Source organism: Osmerus eperlanus, chromosome 28, assembly GCF_963692335.1.
Source record: "Osmerus eperlanus chromosome 28, fOsmEpe2.1, whole genome shotgun sequence".
NCBI classification, from domain to species: domain Eukaryota; kingdom Metazoa; phylum Chordata; class Actinopteri; order Osmeriformes; family Osmeridae; genus Osmerus; species Osmerus eperlanus.
This window is the reverse complement of record NC_085045.1, coordinates 7958818-7970936: the sequence shown is the minus strand read 5'-3', so window position 1 is coordinate 7970936 and position 12119 is coordinate 7958818. Positions and strand designations below refer to the sequence as shown.

The window sequence follows — 12119 nt, the reverse complement described above, 5'->3', positions numbered from 1 at the left end:
ATTATAATTGTTGTGTTTTAAGTTTCCGTTAATTTGTTACTGACAGTCTTTAATGTAAGTGTAAATGTAAATGTAAGTGGCATGGTGACGTCATTGCCTACATATATTTCAAGTCGTGTTACTTGTGTGTTCAGTATCCCTAATATGGGGAGAACCATAGAGAACTGCCACTCTCGGGAAACTTCCACTTTTCTCAGGATATAATTTTTTGTCTAGTAATTTGAATGTTGAATTCAAAAGGGGACGGGAAAAAAATACACACTTCTGGGTGTAGACTTTTTTTAAGTCGCTTTTTTGTCTTAAAAAGCCTTTTAAAATGTCAATGACGTCAAACACATCGTACGACCAGAGATACTGCTTTACGGCAAGCTCTGGTCACTTTCTTTTTTCTCTCGAGGCATCGACAACACAGCTGACAGGTTAGGCTCTCCCTGTCAATACTATAGGTCAATACACATGCTAGAAAGAGTTATGGCTTGCTAATGTTGTTGCTACCTCACACCATAAGAACAGTTTCTTTCCATCCCCTGCAAGCCTCTTCAACAAGGCCAAGGACTCCCACTGACATTAACATTTTTATCTATTTATTTATAAGTCCATCCACCACCTTGTGCATATTGCACAGGCCACCTGTTATATTGCACTATGTTGCCCTATTTTTATATTTTATATTTATATCTATTTTAGATCTTACTTATTGTTTAGTTCTTTAGTATTAGACTTTTATACATTCAAGTTTTTTTAATTAATAAACGTATATGTTTATTGTATGCACCTTTCTGCCACAGTAAATTCCTTGTTTGTATAAATTTAAATAAAACAAATTCTGATCAAATAAAGTGTGAACGTTGTTTCTAGCTTAAACAGTGTGAAAGTTAGATGGCAAAAAAAGTGGTTGGAAGAGGATAATAATAATAATAATAAGAAGTATGCAGAATTATAGACACTTCCACCCACAATTCCACCGCTGTTTAGGAAGCGAAATGGCGACAGTACGTTTTCAACACTCCCCTCAATCAAAAATCCCAGACTAGTTTTTCAATAGGTAACTATCTGACTACTAACCTGAACTTAAATGCCACAGCTCACACTTCATGTCAATCTGTTCATGGAGGTCTCCTCTACAGGGCTGTGAAAACAGTTGGGACTTTTGAGATGAGTTTATGTCCGACGAGTGCCCCTGTTTTAGAGTTTGTGCTAGATACATTTTGAGAGTTGACCAACTTCCCTTCACTATATCTAGCTAGTTAGCTTGTCACAAGCATTTCTCTCCCAGCTCCACCAAAAATATGGGCAGATGAGCAAAATTTTGCATTGTTTTCGCTCATTTAATTGGATCAACCTCATAATCCGTTTCTATATAGTGGAACTGTATATCTACGAATGTGTGGTCTCAAATATACATAAAGAAGAAAAAAAAGATTCCTGCCATTCAAACAATCCCCTCAGTGAAGGTTGGCTAGCAAGTGACAGCAGCAGACTGACCTTCAGGTGGGGGGAGGTGCACAAAGGACACCCATATTAGTGGTATCTTGACAGCCCAGTCAGTTGGAGCAGATAAGCATCTAAAAACATGCAGGGCTACAGTAGGCCCATGATCAATGACCAGGGTCCTTTGTGGCAATTGCAAGTGCTGAGTTACCGCAAAGTACATCTCATTGTTTTCATAAATGTTGGGGTGAAAACCAATACTCATAAAAATATCTTAACTTTCTGTCATTAGGCTGTAGGCACAGCCTAGACATTATTTCTGGTTGGGTTTTTCTGAAACATATTAGGGCCTACTCACAAAACAGAAGCAAAGAGTGGCAACATGGGTCATTTGAACCAAGCAACACCACCCCCACCACCCTTGCAACTAAACTGTTTGTCTCAACTGCAAATAGGATGGTGTTCTGTTTACTAGACAGGTTGTAACATAAGTCACCTGCAAAATCAGACCAGATAGGCAACTCAATGAGATGGATGTTACTGATTTGCGAGATTTGGTCTTTTTTCCACACATGCTGTTGCACTTTTATTTATTTTGTGTTTATAATAATAAAATTAAAAAGTTTTGTTTCTCCTGAAGATGGCGCTTTTTTGCATTCAGAGCCTTTCTTCCTCTTCCTTATTTGTCATTAGCTTGACATCAACATGACATTTCCAGTGATCAAAACAGTGTTTGTGTTCATTTCAGTACTGTTTTGGATGGCAGGTGAGTACACCAATACATTGTTTAATGTTACAGATGTGCTCTTAAAACTATACAATAGTCTTCCATGCTAAATGTGAGATAATGCTGTGCATAATCTTTTTGATAAACTTCTTGTGTGCAGTTAATATTAGTTTAACTTCCACCACCATGATATACTGTAGTTTATGTGTATAATTACAAATCCAAAAACATTAAAGTACATGTAGAGCAGATGATAGTATAATCTTTCTAAAACTGAAGGCTCTTTATATCTGCTATTATGTTGAGACATTTACCTCAAAACAGGAAGCTGTGTCAAACTGCTCAATCTAACAGCTCTTCAAGAGCTTATTTTCAGGATCACAGCATTATTATTCTGTTCCACAGGAACATGTGACAGTGTGCTGCAGAGACTGACTTGTCCTATTAATCTGGAGCATAAGGACCTTCCTAAGGTTTGGTGCAAGCAGAGCTCAGAGATGTGTTGTACAGGAGTCGCATTTCACACAGAGGCGCAGTTGCTGGATGGTGGCCGGCTGGAGGTGCTACAGGATTCAGACTCCTTTACTGTGCGTGTCCATGACCTGGTCCATGGAAATGGATTGTACTGGTGTGGTGTGCTTGGCATGAATCAAACCATCATCAAGCTAGCTGAAGGATACTTCCGTAGCTGTAAGTCAAATCACATGGGTTGTTCAAGATGTATTCCCTTTGATCATAGCACGTTATACAGTATGTTGATATACCTCAATATGTCTCAATTCCCAGCTTTTTGTCCGTGGCAAATTCTGCGCTGGATTTTGCTACCTCTGCTTCCTATTGTTGTCATCATCTTTCACTTGTACTTAAACAGTAAGTTACCATTCCTCAGTGGTGTTCTAGTAGTTCAATAGCACTGTTATTATTATTACTGTTATTATAATGCGGAGTACTACCAAAAGACGATAAATGTAACGAATCTTCAGTTTTTTTTTCTCTCTCCAGTACAACGCAAAAGCATGGTAAAGTATTCCATTAAAACCTTTTACTCAAAAGTCACGTGTTTTAAGACTCATGACATGACCAACAAATATTGATAATGTATTGTTCTCAACCTCTACATCAACACTGTCACTGAGACAATTCAAGAGAACTTGCACTAATTCTGCTTTCCCTTTTCTTCATTAGGATCAACACTCAGACATTGTTATGACTGAGTGGGAACAAACTGTAATTTTTTTGATAAGCTATTACAAAAAATAAAAGCATCAGTGAAGAAATCATTTTCTTGCTTTTATTGGACCAACCAAACACAAGCTTACTTAAATAAAGTATGAAGATGGAAATATGTAATTGGGAGAAAATAAAGCATCAATCTAATTTTTTGCATTCATTTCTTACTGTACATTATACGTCTCATGCTTTACATGGGAACGTGCTTTTTGCCATTCTCCAACCTGTGCATGACAACTGCAGACAGATCAACTGAAAACTTCCAATTATACAATACAATCTCATATAAAACAATTCTGAGTGTAATGTCCAAAGCAGATTCATGAACTTGCTGCTTTGGACATTACACTCAGAATAGTTTTTATGTAGTATTGATGATTAAATAAATCGTGTTTGTTCCTGAATATGAATATGAATTTTGACCTGTTCATGTTTAAGCAGACAGCTTAAACAAAGTAAATTCAAGGGTATCATTTACAACAGAGTAGTGTGGTAGTCCTTGTCTTTGTTCAACAGATAGTGGTAAATAAGCTTTTACCAGACGCAATGCATCAAGTCAACTTGAAGTAGATAGTTAGCGTACATAAGTAATCTCTGGAAATCTGGAGAGGCAATGAGAGGCATGACATTCCATAACAATCACATCAGATCACAAAATACATCTGTGTGGGTAAGATAACAACCACGCTGTAAGCTAACAACCCCTTATCTACAAGTCCAATGAAACAACTTGGAACTGGAACATTTTTGGTGAGGGTAGTGACAGTCTAGGAATGCTGTAACTATATACTACATCTTGCCAGTCTGACTTAACATACTTGCTGGAAAATAGGACCGTTTAGTCCATGCTTAGAAGAGGCTATTTCAACGCAGGTGCAGTAGTAGTAATGTTAGCGACAAGAGTCAGAGGAAGGAAGTTCAATGTGTGTTATGGAATATAGACTACACTAAATGTAAGAGAAAACAATGTTTCACTATCAGTGCCTTGATGTTACCTTGTTGACCCCTAGCATGATTTGAGTGCAGTACTGGCATGAACTCAGGACCTAAAAAACATCCATGTCATCCACCTTTAAATACAACTGGCCAGCTTAATGCACATGATACAGTCTATCCATTTGACATTGAAAACGATGACTGGCGCAAGCTTTCTTTTACAAGTGACTTATTTTAAGGCACCTGATGTAAACACACAAAATATTAAGGGGAAAAAAGTTCAACAGTAGTCAAAGTTCCTGTAAATAGTGAATTGCAGGATTTTTTTGTCTTTGCGCAAAATTACAGTAAGGATCATTAATGTTCAGTCAATACAACCTTGCAAAATAAAGCTGCACAACTTATGCCAATCCCCAAATAAGATATCTGCAGGCCAAACACAAAAAGACAATCTTAACTCAGAAATACACACATCTACAGTCCCTCTTAATAGCTATGCTATGCAATCCCTACAGTCATTCTTCACAAGAGCACGCTTTCCAGAAAATACTACAACAAACATACAACAAAAGGGACTTCCTACCAAGCCCATTTGGAGTGGTCTACATTCAGAGCATACTGGATTATAACAGAAGATAAATGGTGGGCAACTATACGTACAGAAAAAGAAAGGGAAACAAATTTCCTATACTCCAACATACAGGCACCACAGTCTGATGGAGTTTGCCAGACTATAGGGAACCTTGTGTATGGCTGGTGGATTCTGTTTGTGCACAACTGATATGGTTTAATTAACAGAACCAAATGGTTCCACTTGGGACCAACAGTTCCTCACAGCCCAGTTTGAAACGGGACAGTGGAGTTTAGAGTTCTTCGTAATCTCCGCCCTCTCGGTTCGCTGACCCCTCCCCTCCTCCCAAGAAGTCCTCCAAGTTATCCACCGTAGTTCTCTTAGGCCGGGATTTCTTCTTCTTCTCTTTCTCATCTCCTGCTTCTGTCTCATCCTTCTCTTTTTTTTTATGTTTATGCTTCTTCTTGCTGCTTTTGTCCTCCTCCTGAAAAAAATGAAGGATGATTTCAATGAACGTCCAAACGGACTTACAAAGGTGTATCTCTGAGTACTATTCATTCATTCATTCATTACCTCTTTGCTTTTCTTCTTCTTTTTCTTCTTTTCTTTTGAGGAGTTTTTACCTTCTTTCTCTGCAACGCAAATACACATTTAATGAACACAGTCATGGTAACCTCTGTAACCTGCTTTCTGAACAACTTACAAAAACTTTGAGACCAGGGCAACATATTTCACAAAACAGCTTACTGACAGGGTTTGCTTTGAAATGGTTCGTAAGGGCATGCAGAACTTGCCTTCCTGCTCCTCGCAGCTCTCCTCGGCTCGTGTAGGCTCTTCCTGAATGCCCAGGCCGAACAGGTCTGAGTCGTTCTTGTGTTTGAAGGACAACACCGCCGGATTCGGAGGCTCTTGAACCTTGAGAGGTGTACTGTCATCGTCAGATAGGTCAGACAGCAGTACATCTCTTACCGGAAACGAATCCTGACGGGAGGGAGGGGACAGGGGCAACGGTTAATTGGAGAAACAAAAAACATTGTAACCGAACGTTGGAAGAAACTGACCACTTGTCTAAAATCAGAAAGGGGGTCAAATGCTCTACCTTCTCAATCTTAGTGGTGTCTGAGCACTCAGAATCAAAGTCAGGGTCATCCAGGACAAAGGAGAGCATCTGCTTGGCGATCGGGGCCTCTGGGTCGGTGTCGGAATCATCCGCCTGCACAGCTCCTTCCTGTTTTGTCCTTATGGGTCGGTCGGACGGCTGCGTATGGGTCACTGGCGCTCCTTTCTGGTGGACAGGAGTCACATGGAGCTGGGAGGGAGGGCTCAGCTCTAGGGCATCCACCACCATCTGAGGTGTGCCTGACTGAACCATGGACCTAAAAGGATGGTGAAAACATTGTTTTATAGGAATCAACATGATCCAGTCTTACTACACCCATTCAAAGTCACGCAGTTTTGAAGAAGTGCTTACACAGTCAGTTCGGCATCGCTATCCAAGTCTTCGTCCTGCGTAACAGCAGGAGCAGGCTCAGCCTCCCCTTCGTCACTGGAGAGGGTGAGGTTCTCCCTGGGCTTGAGGAGGTTAGGCTGGGGGAGGGGGGGCTCCTTGTCGTCCAGGTCCAGCTCATCCTGGTCACACGCAACCATGGGGTTCCCTCTGTCCTCTCCATCACTACAACATACAGGGTTGAAGGACAAATCAGTGTTGGATTGAATAATAGACATGCCTTGGCAAGCCAGCTCAAAACCTACCATTCAGGTTTACATTCCTGATTAGTGTTGTCACTAGGGCTGTTGTTATCGAATATTTTAGTAATCGAGTATTCTACCGAAAATTCCATCGATTAATCGAGTAATCGGATAAAATGTAATTTTGCTTAATAGGGTTTCTTATATACTAGTGTAATAATTGGACCAATACGCTGTTCCTATTGGTCCAGAAGACGTTCTCAAAAGTTAATAATACCGTTTATATACCTCCTGAAAGTTCGCAGAGGTAAATAAACGGTTTTATGGACCTAGCAACAAGCTGTTGCCTTGGAGATGTAGCCATTGACCTTAACCACGTGGCATCTGCTCGGCAACAAAGTAGCCTAAATTGCCCCCCAAAAAACTAAAACAACCAAATATGGTTTCTGCACAGGTCCGCAAACGCCCCGCAATCGCTTCCCGTTTTAAAGAAGTATCTGAAGCAGACAGAAGACGAATTGATGTTGTTGATATGTTGCCTTGGAGGTGTAGTGACGTCACCAGTGCAAGTGCAGCTGATTGCTCTGACAACATGGCGTCTGCTCCAGATTCGACGTGTTTGATTTGTGATCTTCCCATGTATTGTTGTAGTATATAAGAAACCAAATGTTTACTCCTCGACAGGTCAGCAAACGCTTTGTCTCCTCGATTTGTTAAAACGTTTGTTAACCGAGACCGTAGGTCGAGGTTTACAAACAAATCGTTTGCTGTATATGTCAAATGTCACATGACTAAACCGGAAAACAGGTCTCACCACTTCCGCTGCTGTGCTAACCCAACGCAAAGAACTAATGTTCTTCTATTCTCTTAGCCCAACGGCAAACCCAGCTAGTTCACACAATCAACAATAACATTATTATTATTCTCAGCATTTTAAATTATTTAATTGTGAAGACCATGTATTTATCCATACTGGTTATGTACCAGATGCGGGAAATCCGAACAGTGATTTTTACTGCGTACCTCAGTGTGAAATGTCCGGATGACCTGATGGAGACCCATGCAAAATCACTCAAAACACTGGTTCGATTCCAGGCTCTGGCAAGAGTATTTAGCTCTAAACTGGTCAATATACACATTTGGCCAAGGACCACCGCGACATTTGCCTGTAAACAGTGATTCTGACTGTCAGAGACATTTAAATAGCCTGAAACGGGCAAAACTAGCCTGACTAACGGAGGTCGCTTTCTCAGCCAGGCACATGACGAATGAAACAGGCTCGCTTTCAGAAATCAGACTATCTACCTTTAGATATCAGACTGGCTATCTTTAGCAGGCTCGTATCTACAATAAGCAGTCCTCCCTGACGTTTTAGTGTAGAATGGAGTGAAATACAACATTGTGAACACACTGCCAGTGAGCGACCCGAATCTGACTGAGGTTAACATCAAAACAATGTAGTCTAGTACCAGGGGACGGAGTCTCACTCAGATTCAAGTTTTACACAAATCACACCAAAAATCGTACCGCCTGGCTAAATGCAGAATACTCATATCTCTTGAAAGCTTCCCTCCACAACCTATTTGCTGAAAAATTGACCGACAATTATTTACTTTGTGACATGACGCGAACGAGACGTGGCTGCCGCCTACAGTAAGACTATACGGCGTACCGGGCGAGCCGTTCTCAATCAAAAAAGACTATCACGACCCAAAAATACAGCTAACTCCTTGCGTCTCCTTACGCTTTGTGGGTGACGTAAGCGCTTTGTGCCACACTAAAAATTATCATTGCGAAAGAACGTAACGTGATCTTTAAAAATAATTGAAAGAAGCTTCGAGGCAGAGGAATTTTCCTCGATCATTTTTTGTAATCGAGTTACTCGAGGAATCGCTGCAGCCCTAGTTGTCACAATACCAAAATTTGGACTTCGTTTATTTGTGCCTGCAACAGAACAAGGTTGTTAAAAACAACACACATACAATAACATTAATAACAATAAAATAAAATATAAACGACAGTCCGAACTAGAGAGGCTCCTGAAGAACTAGGCATTGTCGGTTCTAATTGGGATACATTACTGTAAATTACAGTAGGCTATTTTATCGGCATGAGCAATGTGAGAAATACAAGGTGTTGAGTGAGAGCGTGTGAACTGGTTGAAATGCGTGAGTGAGACTTGAGAGCCCTGCATTAGTGTTACAGACTCTGAGAACAGCGAAAGCTAGAATACGTTGTATACCTTAAAGTATGTGATTGCAAATTAACTAACAAGCAACAAGAAATGTACCCAATTCTGAAAGAAAGTAGGTGTTGGTGCCATTCTCCATTTTGTAATTTGGACTCAGATTTAAATATTATATTATTTAAATTCATTGCATTGCATAATTATATTTTAGAGTTTTGCATTTCAGTTTAGTATGTTTAGTGTACATGCATTGCATTGTTTAAAATAGCCAGAGTTGCTTTGGAGTGCGCACAGTAGTGAGCTTGCGCATTGATGGAGAGTATAAAAGAGTGTTTCTTCCCTTTGGGACTTATTTAGTTTATAAAATGTATGCTTCATGTTTTGGGCTACCCGCAATGTTTGGGGCGTCTCGTTGTTATGATCAGTGACCTATGCACTGTTGTAAAGCTCTCTCTTGGAAGTCGCTTTGGATAAAAGCGTCTGCTAAATGAATAAATGTAAATAAAACGGTGTGATTTGTTTCATTGTTTAGGATTCAGTAAAGACGGAGCGAACACACTTGTTTTCTACCGTTGTTAAACACTAAACACGCGTAGAGACTCGTTCTTTCCGTCTAAGAGTGGTTAAAGGTCACATGACATGCTGTTTTTGGATGCTTTTATATAGGCCTTAGTGGTCCCCTAATATTGTATCTGAAGTCTCTTTCCCGAAATTAAGCCTTGGTGCATAATTACAGCCACTACGAGCAGTCCCACAATGAGCTTTCCTCAAGACGCGCTGTTTCTGTGTCTGTAGCTTTAAATGCTAATGAGGAGGAGAGGGGCGGCACCATGCGCTAATGTTTACAATGGATGTATCGTAGCCCCTTTGCTGTAAGATGCCTCGAATTTGCCCATTCTCATCTGATCACCCTGGTTTGCAGAGGTGCACACTCATTTCAATGAGGGGAAAGGCGGATATCGCGCGCGCCATAACACCAAAAGCAGAACGGTTATCCAAATAACAAAGAAGTATACAACACTCGTGTAACAGCATGTGTATTCACACACATACTTGATGCTATCTACCTTTACATTAACGACAGTAACTCAGCTGTTAGCTGCAGAGCTAATGTTACAGCCACATTCTAAGGGTAGCAAGCTAGGTAACCATATACAGTAAAGCAACAAAATGATATAGCGTTAGTTAACTACTTGTCCGAGGTTTGTAGCTGGACCAAGGAGAGTTAGTACTGATCCAGAATTTAATTTCAGCAAGGCCAGCTTTGTATTGTCCCGAGTTGTGGAAACAGTTGTCGCTGACATGTTTTGCGCAGACATGCAAAACTGTCGGCGCATTTCCAGCGAAAATAAAATTAAGATACTGGTTGTGCAGAGGCTCGGATGAAGGAACTAAAAAAATACTTTTTTCATTTGTACATCCAAGGACAATAGCCAGAAAGGGAATTTTAGCCACAACATTAAGTAGAAAACAGTCGCCGAAGGGCGAGAGAAGATCATCGGGAGCCGAGAAAAGATGCGCTGGACACAAGTTGACGAAGGAAACTAGCCAGCTGAAGAAATAGCTATCTGCGGTGACAACGCTGGATTTCAGAAGTTTGCAAGAGCTTGCTATAATAAGAGACTTGTCTAACATTAATAGCCAGTCTGATTCGGATGAAACCAGGATGGAAGGCAATGTCGAGCTAGACATAAAAAGAAAGATCAAGTTGACCACAAAGGCCCTAGAAAAGAAACTTCATGAACAGATGAATCTCAGGAAACGTGTATTAGCACGCCCTTGTCTCCAAAGCAGACGAAATAGAAAACCTCATAATAAATAATTCCAATGCACTTCAAGTGGAAAAGGATCATCTCAGTGATTACTCAACATTTTTGAATGAGTTTACTGAAGTGAACAATGCAGTTAGTGAACTGTTATCAGATGATGAAAGGAAAGCTGACCAGCAGTATCGGAGTGAGCCAAATCTTACAAAGCATGAGAACTTTTTGACCAAATTGGAGCAGTGGATAATAGAAGCAAGATGGCACGCCAATGCCGCTAACGAACAGGCTGCCACTGAATATGTGACTCCAAAGACTGGCGCGACGACACAGCAAGGTGAGTCTGCCGCTGAAGATGTGGAACCAGACAACAGTGCATCCGCTGTACAAGAGAAACATAGTTCAGTCACCGTACAAAGTGTACGCAGTAGACACTCAAATTCATCCAAAGCGTCATTTCATGCTTCGTCTATGCGTAGAAAAGAGGAAGCTAACCGTGCAGCCCTACTCGCATGCGCAGCCACACTTAAGAAGAAACAGGCACTGCAGTTGGAAGAGGCTCAAATGGAAGCACAGCTGAAAGCCAAGAAGATTCAGTTGAAGGCTCAAATGGAGGAGCGATATGTTGAGACTGCTATCGCAGAGTCCACAGCAAAGCTACAAGTTATGGAAGAATATGATAACATGGACGACGACGGGATGAATTCCTACCTCGTCAAGAACATGCCTACAGCAGCAACCATCGAACATCATGCTCCAGATGTCAGACCAAAATTGACCAGCAGTCTTCGAGTTAGCCAATACAACAGTGCTTCTCACTGTCCAACTAGAAACAAGTCTTATGTGCAAGTAAAGAACGAAAACAACACAAGTACAAGTTCCAATGGAAGGCAGGTTGAACTTGGCGAAGTGATATTGAACCAGAAGGATATTACAGAGATGTTAGTCACACAACAGAGACTAGCCAACTTACCTCAACGAGAAGTCCCTGTATTCAGTGGCGATCCTTTCAAGTTCCTGCCATTCCTGAAGGCTTTTGAGCACATCATCCACAGTCGTACAGACAACGATGAAAACCACTTGTACTATCTAGAGCAATTCACCAGCGGTGAACCAAGAGAACTTGTGAAAAGTTGCCAACACATGAGTGCACAACAAGGCTACAATGAAGCAAGAAAGCTCTTGACCTATCACTATGGCAATGAGCAGAAAATAGCTGGCTGGCAAATGGCCTCAAGTCAAAGCAGAAGATGCCAAGTCACTTCACAGTTTCTCCATCTTTCTCACAGGATGTAACAATGTCATGAAGAACATGGAATACCTCGAGGAGATGAACAGCCCGAGCAACCTTCGGATCGTCGTCTCAAAGTTGCCATTCAGACTTTGTGAAAGATGGAGAGTCATAGCTTTCGACATAGAAGAAAGGGAAGGAAGAAGAGCAAAGTTCTCTGATCTCATGACGTACATCAACAGATGTAAGATAGCTTCAGACCCACTTTTCTGTGATGTCAAAGAGTCCTCCGAAGCTAAAGAAAAAGGCAAGTCAAGCATTAAATCTGCCAAGGGAGGCGGACCGAAAAGAAC

At 41.0% G+C, this 12119-nt stretch overlaps 2 protein-coding genes across 7 annotated transcripts in view; one reads left to right on the top strand and one right to left on the bottom strand.

Annotated features, from left to right (window-relative positions):
- Positions 1 to 2080: 2080 nt before the first annotated feature.
- On the top strand, positions 2081 to 3535 carry si:ch211-102c2.4 (uncharacterized protein LOC568178 homolog). Its single transcript, XM_062454116.1, has 5 exons — positions 2081 to 2197; positions 2564 to 2848; positions 2945 to 3028; positions 3161 to 3177; positions 3344 to 3535. Exons 1-5 carry the CDS (start codon positions 2137 to 2139, stop codon positions 3416 to 3418), a joined length of 522 nt encoding a protein of 173 aa, XP_062310100.1. The 5' UTR covers positions 2081 to 2136; the 3' UTR covers positions 3419 to 3535.
- Positions 3428 to 12119, bottom strand: part of LOC134014927 (rab-like protein 6) — a 34530-nt gene continuing 25838 nt past the window's right edge. For all 6 annotated transcript variants that reach the window (XM_062454109.1, XM_062454113.1, XM_062454112.1 and 3 more), the window contains 5 exons: positions 6367 to 6567; positions 5995 to 6271; positions 5690 to 5876; positions 5469 to 5527; positions 3428 to 5379 (listed from right to left, as the gene is read on the bottom strand). In XM_062454109.1, the coding sequence (XP_062310093.1) occupies positions 5188 to 5379; positions 5469 to 5527; positions 5690 to 5876; positions 5995 to 6271; positions 6367 to 6567 (916 nt within the window). In that variant the 3' untranslated portion in view covers positions 3428 to 5187. The remainder of the gene's footprint in view (positions 5380 to 5468; positions 5528 to 5689; positions 5877 to 5994; positions 6272 to 6366; positions 6568 to 12119) is intronic.